At 49.3% G+C, this 17,556-nt stretch overlaps 7 protein-coding genes across 7 annotated transcripts; 3 read left to right on the forward strand and 4 right to left on the reverse strand.

Moving 5' to 3' along the window:
- Positions 1–1,921: 1,921 nt before the first annotated feature.
- On the reverse strand, positions 1,922–3,593 carry FPOAC1_001109 (uncharacterized protein; the record flags this gene model as incomplete). Its single annotated transcript, XM_044845715.1, has 4 exons — positions 1,922–2,008; positions 2,067–2,140; positions 2,212–3,489; positions 3,566–3,593. 4 exons carry the CDS (start codon positions 3,591–3,593, stop codon positions 1,922–1,924), a joined length of 1,467 nt encoding a protein of 488 aa, XP_044711631.1.
- A 716-nt stretch (positions 3,594–4,309) lies between these two features.
- FPOAC1_001110 (uncharacterized protein) lies at positions 4,310–5,095 on the forward strand (the record flags this gene model as incomplete). Its single annotated transcript, XM_044845716.1, has 1 exon — positions 4,310–5,095. One exon carries the CDS (start codon positions 4,310–4,312, stop codon positions 5,093–5,095), a length of 786 nt encoding a protein of 261 aa, XP_044711632.1.
- Positions 5,096–5,324: 229 nt separating this feature from the next.
- FPOAC1_001111 (uncharacterized protein) lies at positions 5,325–7,936 on the reverse strand (the record flags this gene model as incomplete). Its single annotated transcript, XM_044845717.1, has 2 exons — positions 5,325–7,274; positions 7,328–7,936. 2 exons carry the CDS (start codon positions 7,934–7,936, stop codon positions 5,325–5,327), a joined length of 2,559 nt encoding a protein of 852 aa, XP_044711633.1.
- Positions 7,937–9,775: 1,839 nt separating this feature from the next.
- Positions 9,776–11,640, reverse strand: FPOAC1_001112 (uncharacterized protein; the record flags this gene model as incomplete). The annotated part of the gene is made up of 2 exons (XM_044845718.1): positions 9,776–11,532; positions 11,589–11,640. 2 exons carry the CDS (start codon positions 11,638–11,640, stop codon positions 9,776–9,778), a joined length of 1,809 nt encoding a protein of 602 aa, XP_044711634.1.
- Positions 11,641–12,411: 771 nt separating this feature from the next.
- On the forward strand, positions 12,412–13,086 carry FPOAC1_001113 (uncharacterized protein; the record flags this gene model as incomplete). Its single annotated transcript, XM_044845719.1, has 3 exons — positions 12,412–12,523; positions 12,584–12,671; positions 12,726–13,086. 3 exons carry the CDS (start codon positions 12,412–12,414, stop codon positions 13,084–13,086), a joined length of 561 nt encoding a protein of 186 aa, XP_044711635.1.
- A 332-nt stretch (positions 13,087–13,418) lies between these two features.
- ARG13 (Amino-acid transporter arg-13) lies at positions 13,419–14,461 on the reverse strand (the record flags this gene model as incomplete). Its single annotated transcript, XM_044845720.1, has 2 exons — positions 13,419–14,309; positions 14,357–14,461. The coding sequence occupies 2 exons, from the start codon at positions 14,459–14,461 to the stop codon at positions 13,419–13,421; spliced, it is 996 nt and encodes a 331-aa protein (XP_044711636.1).
- A 1,773-nt stretch (positions 14,462–16,234) lies between these two features.
- Positions 16,235–17,265, forward strand: FPOAC1_001115 (uncharacterized protein; the record flags this gene model as incomplete). The annotated part of the gene is made up of 2 exons (XM_044845721.1): positions 16,235–16,362; positions 16,416–17,265. The coding sequence occupies 2 exons, from the start codon at positions 16,235–16,237 to the stop codon at positions 17,263–17,265; spliced, it is 978 nt and encodes a 325-aa protein (XP_044711637.1).
- Positions 17,266–17,556: the final 291 nt, after the last annotated feature.

Genomic DNA, 17,556 nt, shown 5'->3' on the forward strand with positions numbered 1-17,556 from the left:
CTTTGCATCTTTCGACGGGCATTGACTGCCATAATAGGCAAGTGGCCGATGAATGGACACGGCGCTATTCCCCAGATTTGCCCCGCATGGCTTCAGGTCAGGGTTGCAAGAGGCGGGCGAGTGTTACCTCCCACGCCTCCATACACAACGAGGTTTTTGTTCCTATAACTCCTACTCAGTTTGTTCCTCGGCAGCTTGTGAATCCCTGGGGTGGACCACAGAATTTCAGTGCAGTTGTGATACAGTTCTGTTCGACGTCGCAGGATTGTCGATACGCAACGGACGATGCCCGGCACACCCATCTACACAGCAGTCTAGCTGGGGTACCATCTCTCAAACGAGATTTTTCAAATAAGATCTCTCGAATGAACCTTGCTCCTGTTTTGATTCAAGAGACTTATCCGTGGAATTGCTTTGAATACTTGCACGTGAAGCGACAGCCGGGCATGACTATTAGTTGGGCTGTTTTTACATGATACCATTTGTACAGAGACTGAATATGGAAATGTTAAAATTTATAAACAGGATCCACGGGACCTGTTCATTCCCGCAACGTCCATTCAAATTGTCTGGTGGCGATTGGCGCTTTATGAATTACCGAGTCTTCCGTCAAAAGCCCGAGTTTCTGGATCATCAACGAACGACCTGTCGACCAAACACAAAACAGCAGCACTAACTGAGACAGCGGGCCGAAAAGAAGGAAAGGCACAGACAACGCACGCGACAAGACAGAAGAGAGAGAAAAAATCTGCTATTTAAAGCTGTCCAACCACAGCACATGGACTCTGCCAAGCCAGTAGTAATAGGCGGCGATCAACCCGGCTGGGCAGTGGACACATACTACCTAGTCAGGCAAAAGATGGAATTTTCAACCAACAAGAAGCCATCATTAAGGGTTTGCAATTATGCCAATATTGATGTCTGCGATGTCTAGTCGTGTCAAGCAGTAGCGCACCATTTCCCGCGGTAATTGCTACCAACGATTTAGAGTTACGCAAGTGGCTTGCTTTGACAGCCAACCATTCTTGTTTCGTTAGCAAAGAAGAACATGACACGCCACGTTGGAAAGTGCCACTTAAGTCCGGGAGCCTACTACATACCTAGGTACCTACCTATGGGATGTATGTAGATACGTGGTAGGGGATCAACATCTCGAAAAGCCAAATACAAGAGGGGTTCACATCCAGCTAATTTATGTTCATGTGGCCTCTGGGAGGCCGGTTGCGACACACCATCTCGGCCAGGACATCCACTGATGGTATGGTCGACTTTCAGGTTCTTGAAGTCTAGCCTGGATATGACGAGGGAGGATCGTTTGATTCGGCTAGGATAGCCACCACCCCTGTCCCTGTCCCTGCATTGCCCACCCACCCTACATACTGGCTGGTCGGTCGGCTGACAGGGACATCATTCTCGTTCTTGGTCAGAGATGAACTGTCACTTGTTCCTCACTGAACGAAACATGCCCATACAGTATTCCCGGAACTGCATGTGAAGAAGGTTAAAACCAGAGGCACACAATTAAATAAGGTTTGATCTTATACTCGATGATACGTGCTCGGTCAATATCCAGAAATCCTATAGACTACGCCGCAACGGTGCCTTCGAAACCTTCAGGGCATGGTTGATCTGAATTACGTCTAAGCAATTGCAGAATACCACCTGTGCGGTGCCGGACTATGTCGCAGGTTTCTCATCTGCTACTCAATTTCGAATTATTATGAACAATTTCTGTATCTCATGTTTGACCCTGCAGTATCGAGCAGTGGCAACGACGTTACACCTCGTATAATGGCACCCTACGACCAACAAACGCTGGTGACATTCAATTGAGAAAACGAACAAGGGGCCCCAGCTGACAGGGCGGGGAAGCGTGCCGAGGATGCGTTTGGCATATGAAGATGTCGCCAGCTGATATGCTTCACAGCTTAGACTTTGTCCATAGGCCTTGACGATCCAGCCCAGAATCTCCATCGTAGATATCCCGTTCCACCTGTCGAGCATTCACCTGCCGAGCCAGTTAGACGAATCAGTGGGGTCTGGGGAAAAGCTGGGGAAGAACTTACGAATCTGGGGCCAAGTTCCGATATGTTCTTGGCACCGAGCAGACGCATACACGTTGCTGTTTCGGCCTCGAGAACTGTGTTTTGCACGTGTCAGTCCAGCCAAGACTCCAAGTCTGGGATATCGGGTGCCATGGTTTCCACTTACTCTCAAGTGTGCGCTCGACACCGGCTTGGCCACCAGCACCAAGCCCGAACAGCGCAGCACGTCCAATACCAACGCCGCTGGCGCCCAGGCACAACGCCTTTACAACGTCTGTTCCTCGCTTAATGCCTCCGTCAATCCATATTTGAACTTTGCTCAGAACCTCGGGGCAGTACTTGCGGATCTCGAGCAATGTATGCATGGCTGGAGGGGCTGTGTCGGCAGCGCGACCACCATGGTTGGACAGGATGATGGCCTTCACCTGAGGAGCATACTTGGCCGCTAGGTACGCATCTTCATGAGTTTGAAGACCCTTGAGTACAATGGGCAGATCGGTATGAGCCGCTAGCCATGGAAGGGTCGTCTTCCACGTCAAGTCAGCAGCCGTACCAAAGAATAGCTGCTGACCAACGCCTCCAGCGCCGGGCTTGCTCTCGCCGCTGGCAGGACCCGGCTCGGAGTAGTCAAAGTTTTGCTTCTCATCTAATTCACGCTTTCCTGGAACAGGCGCATCCAGTGTCAAGCAAACAAACTTGTAATAGTCTCGCATGGAGTTGATGCGTTTGAGCATAGCCTCACTCTTGTCCCGCTGATTTTGAACATAGAGTTGCCACCCAAAGGTCTGGCCCGGCTTCGCGCCCTCAATGATCTGCTCAGGAGTCATGGAGGCATTATTAGATACGATTTGCATGGCGCCAAACCGAGCGCATGCTTTGGCGATACCTCGCTCGCCGTCAGGATGAGCTAATCGAGCCATTGCGGCTGGAGATACGAAGATTGGTAGTCCGACTTTATTACCGATTAATGTTGTTGAGATGTCGCAGGCTGTGCAATCGACAAAGACGCGTGGTCGAATGAGAATATTCTTGAAAACCTGATTGTTGTAGCTCTTTGAGAACAGATCATCTGCAGCAGAGAAATAGTACGCCCATGCCTTTTTGGAAATGCGCTTCGTTGCTTCTTGCTCGATCTCGTCAAGATTCATGAGCGATGCCAATGGTGGAGGTTGATCTTCTCTAGATTGTGTGACGTCCTTTTCGCCAGTCGATTGAGATTGTGAGAGTGTTTCGGGATTGACTTCACCGAGAACGTGTTCGGGCTTGAGGTTCTCCTCGAGGGTACCAGGCGGGTGAACGGGATCATATTCGTCGGTGGCGTCCTTTCCAGCAAGCTTCAAGATGATCTTCTTACCGCCTGGGTGAGATGGTAGAAACTCGGTCACGTCGTAGACCTTTCCGTAAAGGATGACCCAACAGCTCTCTGGAGTGTTGTGCTTGGCCACTATCACGAGAATCGCATGTCAGTCAATTGGGCCGAAACATGGACATGGTGAGAGCCTAATCAAGGTCGTTCATACCTTCAGCCGCGTCAAAGACCTTGGCCATTCTGGGCTATATGATTGATTTGTACGAGAGATGGATAGAATACAGGAGTATATCGAAATAATAGATGATGAGGAAAGGGGTTGTGAAAAAGAAAAGATGAAAGAAATGGAATTGTTTGGTTCGATTATGAAGCCAACTTTGGGAGATCTACAGACTCGGTAGACACCAATTATTATCTTATCCCACTCCAACAAGGATTGGGGGTTACTTTGGGGGGTGGTCTACACGCTTGTTTGTTATGATAGGCAAGACAAGAGACCAAAGGACAGAGCTCATGCGAAAGAAACACGAATAGGCGGTGTCGATTCAATTGGGTTCTATCATGAGAAGCTGGGTAAAGTTTACAAGACAAGATCTTTCTTCAATGCTCCTTCATCATGGATGAGAAAAAGAATTATCTTGTTTATTATTGGATCGGACTGGATACCGATCATGACCGCCGACCTGGGCCGAAAACGGGGGTTCCTGTACCTGAATCATCATGACTAACTGCGCCACATGAGGTGCCACATGATAGCCACAATCATTGAGGTCATAAACGCTAAGAAATTTAACAGTTACGACATTGAGATGGTATCTACTTTCCGAGCGACATCCGTAAAGAACGACATTCTCTACTCGCTTCAGTACAGCAAATTTCACCATCTTCACTTCTTACCGCAATAGTACTCTCTCATACTCCTCAATCATCATTTATCCTCTTTTTCTTGCCAAATATGCGCTCATCCGTCTCGTCCTCTGTTGTGCGCGATCTTTCTCGGACTTGTATCCGGTGTCAACTCCGAGCTCGCCGAGCCTCAACTCTTGCATCCTCACATCGAGTTTCTGCACCAGCAGCGCCTGTACAGCGCAATGGAAATTTTGTAACGGCAATCAGAGGCCCTGCGACGCTATTTGCTTATTACCGCGCCGCTTCCAGTGCTGCGCAGTCTGAGTCGCAGAGGCCTTCTTCTTCGAGTGCCCCGCCATCAACGCACTATGAGCTCTTTCCTGAGACGCTTCCTGATGGTCCTCCCCCAGCAGGCCACTTTCCTATAGATACGCGAGCTTTGCGCCGTGAATTCCTTCGTCTTCAAGCCCGCGCTCATCCGGATATGCATGGTTCGCAGAACAAGGCTCGTGCCGAGGCCATGTCTGCACTGATAAACGAGGCTTACAAGACACTTTCCAACCCTCTTCTACGAGCTCAGTATTTGCTATCCCTACGAGGTGTCGATGTCGCCAATGACGAGACTCTCAAGGTCGAAGAGCCCGAGCTACTCATGCTTGTGCTGGAGGCGCGGGAAGAAATTGAGGATGCCGAGAAAGAGGAGGATCTAGACGAACCTCGCGCGGCGAATGATGCGCGCATCGCCGAGAGTGAGCAGGTGTTGGAGCACGCATTCAAACATGACGATATAGAAGCCGCAAAGCACGAGGCTGTGCGCCTGCGTTATTGGGTGAATATCAAAGAGAGCCTGGACAACTGGGAGAGTGGCAAGCCTGTAGTGCTGCAGCATTAGATAGGGACAATAAAGATGAGCGAGCATATCCCTCGCAAAACGGCAACAGAAACGCTCAGCTGTGAGTATTCAACAATATTAATATTTTATCGTGATATTACTTTCGTCAGGTATCCAAAAACGCCAGGACACCAACCTGTGCGTCCGCAAATTATATAATATTCCCATCATGATCCATATACTAAATGCGCCTATACAATATATTCCAAGGCAAATGCGCAATACCAACTCATCTTTGGTACGCTGGCAACTGTTCTCCCCCGCCATGTCTCGAACCACTGGAAGGTCCTGAGCCAGAGCCATATCCAGGGAACTCATCATAATCATCAACTAAAGGTGCGCTAGGTGCGCTCGGTGCGCTGCCTTCAGCTTCGGTGTCCACTTCCGTCGAGGGACCATCAATTCTTCTTCGTTGCATATCCTCAGGAACATCTGGGGGAGCACTGGCTTCGTTCAGTAGCCGTCGTCTTTCGAGTTCCTGCTTATCCTCCGCAACTCCAGACGACGGTACTGCTGCCAACTCAACATCATCTTCTGTTGGTGCCGAGGGGCCTGCCTCTGGGGCACTGGGGGCACTGGGCATACTCAGATCAAACCCGGCACCCAGATCCGGAACCCGAGGCGTATCCTCTGCGTCGTATATATCTTCATCATCTTGATTTGGACTCCTTGATGGGCCTGCCACTGGAGGTTGGCTTGGCAACAGCCGTGTCTCGGCCTGCCGGATCCTTTCCTTTTCTGATAGATTGTTCTGATTCTGTATTTCAGGAGGAGGAATATATGAAGGAGCTGCTGAGGAAGACCCAAAACCGTTGCTACTTGATCCAGAGAAGCCACGTGAATGCGACGAAACCGGCAAGGGAGGTACTTGTGAATAAGGCTGTGGCGGATGTGAGGGAATCGAAGGAAGTCGACTACCATTAGTGTGCGGCGAGAAATAACCAGCAGGAGAAGTTGGCCCATTGCCTGGATAGTGTTCGAGAGCAGGTCCTTCGCCGTAGTTTGGCTCTTGTCCGATCACCTCCTCTTCGTCACTTTCAAGGATCTGCACGCTTCGTGATGTCGGTGATGCCCTCGACTTTTTCCTGCCGCGTGATGAATCCGAGGTGCCCACAACCGTCTCCATTGACACCGCGATTACCCCCTTTTCGTGGCGCATCTGCGAAGTGTCTGCGATGTTTGCTCCTCTCCTTGGACCGTACGTGTTATTGTCCGTGCTTCCATGGCCGTAGGCTCCGAATCTAGCTGGGCCTGTTTGCATCTGAGTCGACAGTCTTCCACCCAGGTCAACAACCACCTCAACCAGGTACTTGAAGCTGATCATTTCTCCAGGAACACCCTTGATTGTCGGGAACGAATCGTCGGGTAACTTGACAGTGACAGTGACCGATGTTTGCATGGTGTTGGGATCAATAATGAGTGGTGCTATGTTCTGATCGAGGTCCTTGCGGAAGATGCTTGTCGAACTCGAAGATGTCAACGACAATCCTCCGAGACCTGTTCTGGATCGCGGAAACACATCGTCCTTATCTATACGAGCTATATCTTCCTGGCTCATAGATTCGTCGAAGAAAGCTTTTGGCGGATTGCTGTCGATTTTACCTTGCCTAAGTAACGTCACAATCACCCCCGTCATGCTCTTGACTCTCTTGGTGTGTTGGACCGTGACTCGCACGGATATAGCATCGCCTGGTAAGCAACCACCTTTCAGTAGCTCAACCGTCGCCGTGATTGTCTTCTTGTCTACAGCTTGTTGCTTGGCTGATGTGAGTGTCCCTACTTGGGATAATGGAACTTCCGGTCTACTTAGGCTTGTGCTGTTGCTGACACCGCTTTCCCCGCTGACTTCGCTTCGCAAATCACTTTGAATTGGACTCCTGGGATCTGTGGTGTGTTCACGGTAGTCTTCGGTCGGCGTTTCTGTCAATTCGTGCCCCGTATTGACTTCGTTGATCTCTGAGTGGGCGGCAGACGACTTGTCTATTACCATGGACTTTCTCCTCCTGTTTCGTTTCGAGATTGGTTCGAGGAAGATGGTGCGCGGTCTAGGAGTGTGTAGTAACCCAACATCAACGTTTTCTACTAGCATCACCTTCCTTTCGCATGATGACGTTGGGGCAATCGAGGTTGGTCGCGTTAGCGTCGCTGTAACCATGTAGGAAACCGTTCCTCGCTCGAACTGTATGTTGCATTAGCAATGATGCAACGCCCAGTATTTCTCGTTCAACCTACATCAATACTGCTTGGCAGTCCCTTGTCGGGAAACAAAAGGTCGAACCCGAACTCATATCTGCCTGGCTCCAATCGCCCTTCACCACTCAGCACTTGCTCGTCCTGGAAAAGACTTGCGAGACCATTGCCGTGATATCGTGGCCTTGCCGCATCACCGTTTTGCGGTAACACAATAGTTCCTTGCGCCTTGGCGACCGAGGTTGGATCTTTGAGAACGCGCACATAGCCATGGAGCGACACAGTCAGATGAGTAATTCGGACCGGTTTCACGATGACGATGACGACAGCTCCACGAACATTGTCGCCAGCGCTGTATCGACGGTGGGGTTCTTCGGCACGAATATGAAAGTCGGTGACGTTGCGATTTCGGTTGCGCAAAGGAAGGGAGAGCGGGAGACTGAAGCGCGAAAGGAACCCTGGGCGCGTAGAGGAGGTGGCAGATGCTGTAGGTGACGTCGCCGTTGGAGGGTGGGAGGTGGAGGAGCCGGCAGACTCGGCTGGAAGGGATGTCGCGATGTTATTGAGAGTTTCGGGAGCCGTCGAGTTCGTAGGACCAGGAGCTTCTGTAACGTTAGAGAGCGTGGGAGAAGACCTCGACCGGCGACCCATTCCCAGACGTGTTGCCAAAGGCATCAGGACCGGGGTCCAAGGTCGATAGCGACGTCGAGCTTATGAAACCGACGTCGCGAGCCTTGGAGCGAGAGCTCACGGTCAGGTGGCTCTGATAGCTAATCGTGCCGAGAGGCCGTTGAATTGTATGCATGCGGGTGCGGGAAGGTTAAGGTTGAGGTAGAAGCAGAGACGTTAAATCCGGCGCGTCGGCGGTCGGGTTGGGGTTGTGATTGGGATTGGGATTGGGGCTGCGTGTTCTAAGGCTGCAGGAGGGGTACGGGTAAGAGGGAGATCGACACTCAAGAGATGGATCAAGGATTGGGAAACAAAAATATAAATGAACACGAGTATGGGTATGAATACTTAGTAAATGCACTATAGTCTGGGCGAGTAGAGATGAAAAAGTTGGACTGGGCGATCAAGCGAGTGACGAATGTCGGGCTGCAGAGGCGGAGGCGGCAACAGTAACAACAGCAGGACGGACGATACCTACTAAGATTAACTAACTGTAAGCCACGATTGAAGGTTTACAATCGCGGGACGGGAGGGGGGGAAGAAGGAATTCACCAATTGGATCAGTACCTTTCTAGCGCCTGCAGAAGGGGGGCATCACCCCCCATAGCGGCCTTCCATCGAACGAACGGCTTTGGGCAAATACGATCAACGGATGGACTCCTCTCGAAGCAATTGGAGGGGGAATACCCCAGGGAATAATTAGCAAGAGTCATTGGGATGCATCATTTCTCCACCCCGAATCTCACCTCAAAATCAGACATTGTTTCAATGTTCACTCTTCATCATCACCTATGCAATTCCGTCAGGGAGGGCTCCCATCTCGAATCTACCCTACCTGTAAAGTCAGCGTGCATGTGCCAAGACATTGCAGGCCATCGCTCCGCCAAGAAAAGCTTGGTCAGGGCCTCGACGAGCTTGGCTCGCATGTCCAGCCGAAGACCTGGGTCCGTGGATTAACATTAACTTAGAAGACAAGACAAGCATGGCTAATAAAAGCCTAGCGGAAACGGCCAGCTGAGCGTTTTTCCCGCCCGCCTATCAAGCTTCGTTTTGTGTCACGGCTGGGATTTGCTGACAGGCCTACAACATATGTAGTACTGCATGAGCAGCACTTTTGCATGCAAAAGCGCCGAAGTGAATGCAAAGGACAACAGTTGCATCACAACATTCCCCGTCATGTTGCAAATTTGGTGTGCGGCGCGGTTGCTTCCGGGAAAAACCGCCAATGCAGGCCATGACGCGATGGACCGACACGTCCCTTCCTCAGTGGAACATCAATGGATGGGGTTGGCCGGGGCAAAAAATCCTCTGTAGGACAGAGTACAGGGCATTGATGCTTGTAAGAACATTATATCCCTATGCCATGGAGTGCCTGGGAGAAAGATAAGGATGCTAAACATGTTTCCATCGTCTCCGCGGTCTTTAGATAACAACAACAAATGGCCTGGGGATTAGGTAACATAAAAGGAAACGATTCAGATTCACCAATCTTGGCCCTAGTCGCAATCGATTATACTTTTCATATTATTCTATTCTGTATATTGCCAACATAGTGGCATTGTCTAATGTCCGTACTTGCATTGCCCATAAGGCGCAAGCTATGCTACCTTTCAATCAACCTTTACAATTACATACATGGTATCGTTGTCCATCCCAGGACTTCTGGACTGCCATCCAGGCATATGTGACCAACCAGCGCAATGCCATGCAAACGCAATGCAATATGACAATAATAATAAACAAAACCCAACCAGAATGAGACAAACCAAAACGCCGTACAGTGCTGCTGCTTAATACTTTCTTCTGAATGCTTTTTGCACTCTAATCCAACGCTTCTCCACTCAAAATCTTCTTCAGGATACCTGAACCTACGCCGTCAGTTGCAGACTCAATCTCCTTTTCTGCAACACAACTTGTGAGTCTTCTCTCGTCTCCAGTTGCGGCCATAGTCTTTCGACCTCTCTTACTGGGTGTCTGTGGTGCAGTAAAACTCCCAGTCTTTCCATCCGATGCAGTGACCAATCCTAGAGTCTCGAGGCTGCCCGCGACCTCACGGAATTCAGAGCTCGACAGTGGGTGCAGAACAGAGTCGTGGATGCAAAGCTGGCAGTAGGTATCGAACAAAGTCTTGATAGTTGGCGCCATCAATTTCGACTTTGAAGGTGTAGCGCCGCCATTAACCATCTTAGCTGCGAGTCGAATTCGCTTCTCGTAGGCCACCAGGGCACATAGCGCAGCCTTCTGCTGAAGGTTGAGTGTCTTGAGTCGTTGTGTAGTTCCGTTGCTGAACGCTGCCGCTGTGATCTTGTTGAGGTGACTGATCGATGCCCGAGGTGCCGTTTCTGCTGTGAGAGCCTTGAGTGAATTCGCCATTATCTGAACCACACTTCTTGTGCCACCTGATGCTCCGTTGATGTTCTCTCCAAGGGGTCGCTTGGAAGGGGTCATTTGTAAGAGCTCCTCCCTCGCCTCCTCCTCGTGCTTCTGTCGAGTCTCGACCTCTATCAAATCCAGAGCGCGCCGACAAATTTCAAAAGCCTTACGAAGATCTCCAGTCTGCTTTGAGACCTTGCGAGAGCACAGGTCAATGGCGGCAGGGTGAATGAATGGCACATATCCCTCCTTACCACCCGCAGGCATCAGCGATTGGAGTCGTGTGGTGATGATGTTCTTGACTTGTGTTGCGGAGTAAGGGAGGAATGACAGGAGGTCAGGTTTGAGGCTCTTTGCCTTTAATCTAGGAAGGAATCGGTCCGTCAGGTCCAGGGCGTTGGCAATACCGACGAGAATAAGACGGGAGTTCTTTTGAAGGGACCATTCGAATACCCGGTACAGACTTTCCAAGCCCATAGTAAGAATGTGATCGATCTCGTCCAGTGTAACAAGGTGGACAGTGCTTGACGTCGTCTTTGGCACAAACAATGCTTGTAGAGTTGTGATGGCATCAGCCTCTGATGCGTCAAAGCCCTGGCCAAGAGCACCAAGCAGCGTAGTGTAGAGATCCTTGGAGGATTTAACGCTCATACAGTTCACATAGGCAGATCGGACATCCTTGTGGTTGGCATATTGTCGAGTCATCTCGGTAATCATGGCACTCTTGCCAGTTCCTGGGGGTCCGCTGACATAGAGGCAGCCATAGGGGGTGGATGAAGAGAAGCGGTTGAGGAATTCCGTCAGCTGGCTTCGTTCCTCATCTCGACCGACAAGTTGACCCGGCTCAGCACCACGAGCAAATAATTGTCGTGCTTGTTGGTAAATGGTTTGGACCGCGCTTGGGGAAAGTGGTGTGTGTGGTGTCAACCTTTTGAATAGTTTGCCTGCCGACATGACAGTATGTCTAGGCGTGGTAGGAGGCACTGAGAGGGCATCTCGGTGTCGTGGCGTTGAAGGCGTAACTGGGTTCTGCTTTGTAGTTGCTTGTGATGGCGACTTTCGGGTTCGAGGAGGTAGCTCGGCCAACACATCGTCTTCTTCATCGTCAAAAGGGGAATATGCAGGATCTTCGTTTTCGTCGTTATATGAGACAGCCTTTACAAGACGTCGACTTCGTTTGGGAGTGGTTGCTTGGCAGGGGACATCTTGAACCATCAGGTTAGCAACTGCGTTGGATATATTTCTTTCATCAAGCACTCACCAGTTTCGTCAATACCCCGGGCTCTCTTTCCTAGAGCTGCTGTGCGAGCCATGATTGTAGATCGTGCCTTCCAAATTTGACTTATGCAGTAGTGTACAGATATAACTCGATAACTCTTTCCGACAAAAAGTGGTATAGGGTGAGAATATCAAAGGAAGTTGCAAAAACAATTGTTGTCGATGGCAACTGCAGGTTATGTGTGGGAATTAAAGAATGGAAGAGCCCCATCGTTCTTACCATTTCCTAAGAAATGGGCGTCGAGACGTGTTGAGGTCGCGTAAAACGCGAAGCGCGGGCCACGATCAATTAAACAGATGGCCCGTGCGTCGAGGTCGCGGTTAGAGCAGCGACAGCCTCACGCGTAAATAGGACAAACCCCTGCCCGTCATGACCGTTCGCGGCATGTCTAACTAGCGCGATAAATGGATAGCAATTAAAACTCCTGAGACGGTCGTTGCTCAGAAACGCACCAGGACATTGACTCGATTGACTATGTAGACAGCTCGTTACCGAGAAGCTTTGACTTTTTGCCTTTGTTAGTGAGTTTCTCATTAACATGCACCGCTTGGTGCGATCGTGATACAGACCTCGATCAAACAGGCCATATCAACCTTCTGAATATATCAGCCCACTATATGCCATTAATGGACAGATTTTACAACCCGGAGCCTCGGCACTGAGAGAGTTCGCTGTAAATGTATTACGTCATTGCCTTCCATTAGAGATATTACCACATGTCCTGACTTTTCCTTTTCGTTTTTATTCTGCTAAACATTGAATATTTTGTTTTGTTCTGTTCTTCACGCCAAAGTGTTCGTTCATCATGACAACGTACATTCCAGCCCTCACCTTGCCGGACTCGGTCTTCCTGAAGCCGGCCCTTTCGGTTTTGCTACCCATCGGCCTCGGCACGGCTGTTGGCTTCAGCGCTACTCGTGAGCTAACCTTGTCTCCGGGACTTCATCAGCAGCTTCATTAATTCAATTTTACTACAGAAACCCAAAAGACATATCTTGCGTTGAAGAAACCCTCAGTGCAACCCCCACCATGGCTATTCGGACCTGTGTGGACCGTTCTCTATGGGTATGACCTTTCGAAAGCTGTCATGTCGGGTACATACTGACTGATTATAACTAGTGTTATGGGATATGCGGCCTACCGAGTTGCTAACATTGGTCTCTCCCCTTTCTCTTCTCCCGAGACTATCGTCAACACCCGACAAGCAATGACCCTCTACTCCATTCAGCTTGGTCTCAACCTCATCTGGACACCTCTCTTCTTTGGCCTATACCGCCCCATTGAGGCCTCGGTTGACATTGTGACACTTCTCGGAGTCAACGGCTACCTCACTTATCTCTACAGCTCCATTGACTCAACTGCTGCTTGGTGCCAGGTCCCCTACCTTGGCTGGCTCACCTTTGCTACCTACCTTTGCACTACCATTGGACACTTGAACAACTGGGATCTCGCAAGCGGCGAGATCAACAAGAAGGAATAAGGTGATCCGGTAGAAGAATATTGTAAAGTTCACATTTTAATCACGAGCTTTGAATGCAGCTGCATTGAGGCTTCAAGTCTAACTCACTCTAATCCTCTTTTTTTCTCAAAGGCTTTGTGTACTTGTCTATCTTCTTAATCATCAACTGAGAAATAAAACCTTCAACTCATGCTTCAACCCGCCAGCCTGATATATTCCTAAAATCCAAAGATGAACGCCTTAGATGCTCTAGCCAGTCGTCGCAATGCGTAAGAACAAAATCGCTTTTTCCAAACCAGTTAATGGAACTTTATCCGCCACAAGCAAGAAATACCGAGCCCAGTATTTATGTGTTATTGGAGGGGGAAGTTTCGCTTTAATCCGTCATAAACCATAAAGATAAAGGCAGAGCTCGGCGCTGACCGGATGCAAGTAACACCGCAACCGCGGTACATGCCACGGATTCCGTGCTGCTGCCATAGTATAGAGCCTTCCTGCCAGAATGTTCGTCGTTGCACAAGGTCACTGACGGCGGCTGTCTGCATTCGTGACTTGATTGTGTCGGCAGGGAAGAACAAAAAGTTGTATGAAACACCCGCCGATGCGCCAGCAATAGCTTGCTGCCAGAAAGGCAATGGGGTGTCAAGGATCTGCTGCTTTTCAGCTGCTGATGTAGCTGTCTTTGTCTTGTGCTGATAGAACATGCTTGTTACCGTCTCCTTGGCACCAAACCAGGCAGAGCCACCACCTGCCTCTCGTATCAGCGTACCGAGCTGGCCATGCCAGAACCCGCGAAGGCCTTCATGGCGAAAGACTTGCTTGATGACGGGAATGGGACGGAGAGGAACACCAGCAGAGCCGTCACCCAACAATGGGGCTTGGATCCTGCACTTGACAAGCTCGATTGGTGTAAGGACAAAGGATGTAAAGGCACCAGAGAATGCGCCAGTTAACCAAAGATGGGGCAATAAAAGTCCTTGTTCCCGAGAGGCCATGTTGCTTGCAAAAAGCAATTCACGGCCAAGACTTTCAAAGACGAACAGACTGCTCGTTTCAGCGGCAGCGCCCACCAGAGGAGCAGTTATACCTCGGTAAAGACCCAGCACTCCATCGCTCTTAATAGCTTGTCGGAAGCAATCCAATGGACCAGTATATCGTAGCGGGAGGTGATCGGGCTGGCTCTGCAGTCGAACTTTGACCGTGTCGAAAGGGTATTCGATGTACTTGCCAACGGCACCGGCAACCTGTTTCAGTTAGCACAGTCGGGTTTACTTCGAGTAATAGCACATACCGATCCGCAAAGCACGTCTTCGAGCGCTTCTGTAAAAGCCGTCTTGGCCTTGAGAGGAAGCTCAGGCGCATGAGCCACCTCAACAGAAATAGGACTCGGCTCCATCGCAGTCGGTCGGTGGATGAATTAAACTAGAAAGATATATGCGAGATATTAGGAGGTATCGGAATGCGGATTGTCGGCGATAGGACGTTCTGAGAAGCAGTTTCGTAGGTACTGTCTTGGTCGAATAGTGTGGAGTCGCAAGACGGATCCAAAGAAATATATAGACCGTAGCTTCAGGTACTCAACAAGCAGAGTCTCGCTGTCGCAAAGAAGAGCGCAGTGTAGGTTTAAAGCCAATTGAACAATGAAAGAGAGAAGAATGTCCAACTCGTAGGACAGATTGTGTTTCTCAACTGCAACTCTGAGTCATTTGTCGAAGAAGCAACCGCAAAGATCGATGTCCTGACGAGGGGGGGGGAAAGAGACCAAAAAACAGAGTGAAGGGAACAAATTATCTCGCAGCTACAGGGCGAGCTATTCTATCAGGTCAAGTTGCTTCACTCACTCACTACTAGTGGCCAATGCCTGCACACAGCATAAATCGTCGCCCTGTGCTGCGAGCCTGGTAGATCGAGCGTTATGCTACTACAGGTACTGGTGTTGCTCGTTTTGGGCATCTATCCATTCATCCCCGTCCCATGGAGAAAAATTCTGAACAGTGCAGCATGTGACATCAGATATTCCGCTTTTCGCACCTATTTGACCCAATCAGACGGGACTGTTCCTTATCAGATCGAACGTGCACAGCTTGAAGCCGTAAAGCTTCAGGGATTTCGTTGCATTCGGATGGTACATAGAACTGGGGCTTGGGAAGGCTCTTCATGTGGTCCCTGACCATGAAAGATTCCGTCCGAACCTTTAATTGTCCTATGAGGAGTTGGAAGGCCCTGTAACGCGGAACAGAATTGGCTTTTTGCTGCAGTTTTCCGACTAGCGTCCTGCAGTTTGATCGAACTGATTGATAAGATATCCACTCCGGCCACGGTTTGTGGTTATACAATGAACCTCAATAAGACCTAAACATGGGGAGATACAGTCGGGATGTGGGTATGTCGAATTCTAAAATTTTCAGTTCAGAAAGTGAGCGATTTTCTCTGTCGTTATTTCTGATTTTGTGTGACTCTGACGATGGGCTGTCAACTCAACAACGCACAAAAGACCAAGCTATTTGTCTTATCATCCTGTTCTTCTCGATCATTATTTTAGTAACTTTAAGGCATTATAGACATCTTAATAGAGTTCTCCAAGGAGCTATTCTCTATCAACATACTATGTACACTGACCAAGTCCCCAGTAACTTAGTACTAAGTTCCCCTTCCGTACCATATCTGTCATATTAATATTCTTTGTGCTTTCACTCCATGTGTACCTAGGTAGTCTTATCGTCAGGCTTTGTTAACAATAACCTGGCACGATTTAAGCAATGTCTTCACTCTCGTTGATAGTACGTTACCTATTATCAGGGTACCGGAAAAGTTCCTTGAAGCTTAAGGATACAAAAACAAACAAACAAATTAAGAAGACTGTCCTAAATGACATAGACTGGCCTACTTATTTCGTCTCTTGTGACAACAGCGAACTTTTCTGATATCCCAACGCCTGTACATATATTAATGCCCCGCGAACACTTTAGTACCACCTTCAGGGTCTGAGACCACAGACGGATGGCGGGGCTAGAGGGGAAATCGCGGTGTGACGCGACAAGACGCGACTAGTAGGTTAGTAGTTTAATTGATTGCATTGTGCCTGGCAACCAACTGCATCCCTAACTACTATTCGAGAATCACTACCACCAAGCTTTTTATACTCACCAATATCATTGTTGTTGTCAAAATGACCATCTCACAGAACTCCGCAGACCCTAGCGTCTCCGACGGCCCAAAATCTATCAACCATGAAGAAAACCAGTACCTTGACCTCGTTCGGGAAATTCTCGAGAGCGGCGAGCGTCGACCAGACCGGTAAGAGGTCATCGAAGCAACCATGTTTGACTATATTTTAACAAATTTTGTAGCACCGGCACTGGAACATACTCAATCTTTGCTCCTCGACCTCTAAAATTCTCCCTCAACAACAACGGAACCCCCATTCTACCCCTCCTTACCACGAAGCGTGTCTTTACCCGCGCCGTCATTGCCGAGCTCCTCTGGTTTATCGAGGGCAATACCTCTTCTAAAAGTCTCAGTGAGGCCGGCATTAAGATCTGGGATGGCAATGGCTCGCGCGAGTTTCTCGATAACCTTGGTCTTCAACACCGTGAGGTTGGCGACCTGGGTCCCGTGTACGGCTTCCAATGGCGACACTTTGGCGCCGAGTACGTTGATGCCAAGACGGATTACACTGGCCAGGGTGTAGACCAGCTTGCAGAAATCATTCACAAGCTGCGAACCAACCCCTATGACCGTCGTCTAGTTCTTTCAGCCTGGAACCCTGCCGACATGAAGAAGATGGTTCTGCCACCTTGTCACATGTTCGCTCAGTTCTATGTATCTTATCCCCGAAGCAAGGACGATAACTCAGAGGAGAAACCTCAAGGACACCTTCACTGTCAGCTCTACCAAAGATCATGCGATATGGGTCTCGGCGTCCCCTTCAACATTGCCAGCTACGCGCTGCTAACACACATGATGGCGCACGTATGTGAGCTGGTCCCTGGAAGCCTTACCCATGTCATGGGTGATGCTCATGTGTACCTCGATCACGTTGACGCCCTCAAGGTTCAACTTGAGCGTGAGCCGCGAAACTTCCCCGAGTTGGAAATCGCCCGAGAAAAAGGTGGAAGCATTGATGGATGGAAAGCAGAGGATTTCACAGTCAAGGGATATGACCCCCATAAAACAATTGCTATGAAAATGTCTGTATGAGCCATGTACGAGTTAAATTATTTGGAAGTTGGGATTATTTTATGGCAAAGAATAGATGGCGTTGGAATAGAATTTAGCTAAAGACCAGACCCCTATCGCATTTTACATGCGCATCCATTGTTTGTCCAATGTCTTATTGCGCCACATACATCTCTATTCAAGCCGTTGACTAGTATTTTTCAGATTGTCACAATCGAAACTTTGACAGTAGCAATTTTTCATGACAAATCATGATATAACGCCAAGAATATGATATTAGACATTGACAGGATCGCCCCAACAAACAGCATA

This window comes from Fusarium poae, chromosome 1 (genome assembly GCF_019609905.1).
Source record: "Fusarium poae strain DAOMC 252244 chromosome 1, whole genome shotgun sequence".
NCBI lineage: Eukaryota > Fungi > Ascomycota > Sordariomycetes > Hypocreales > Nectriaceae > Fusarium > Fusarium poae.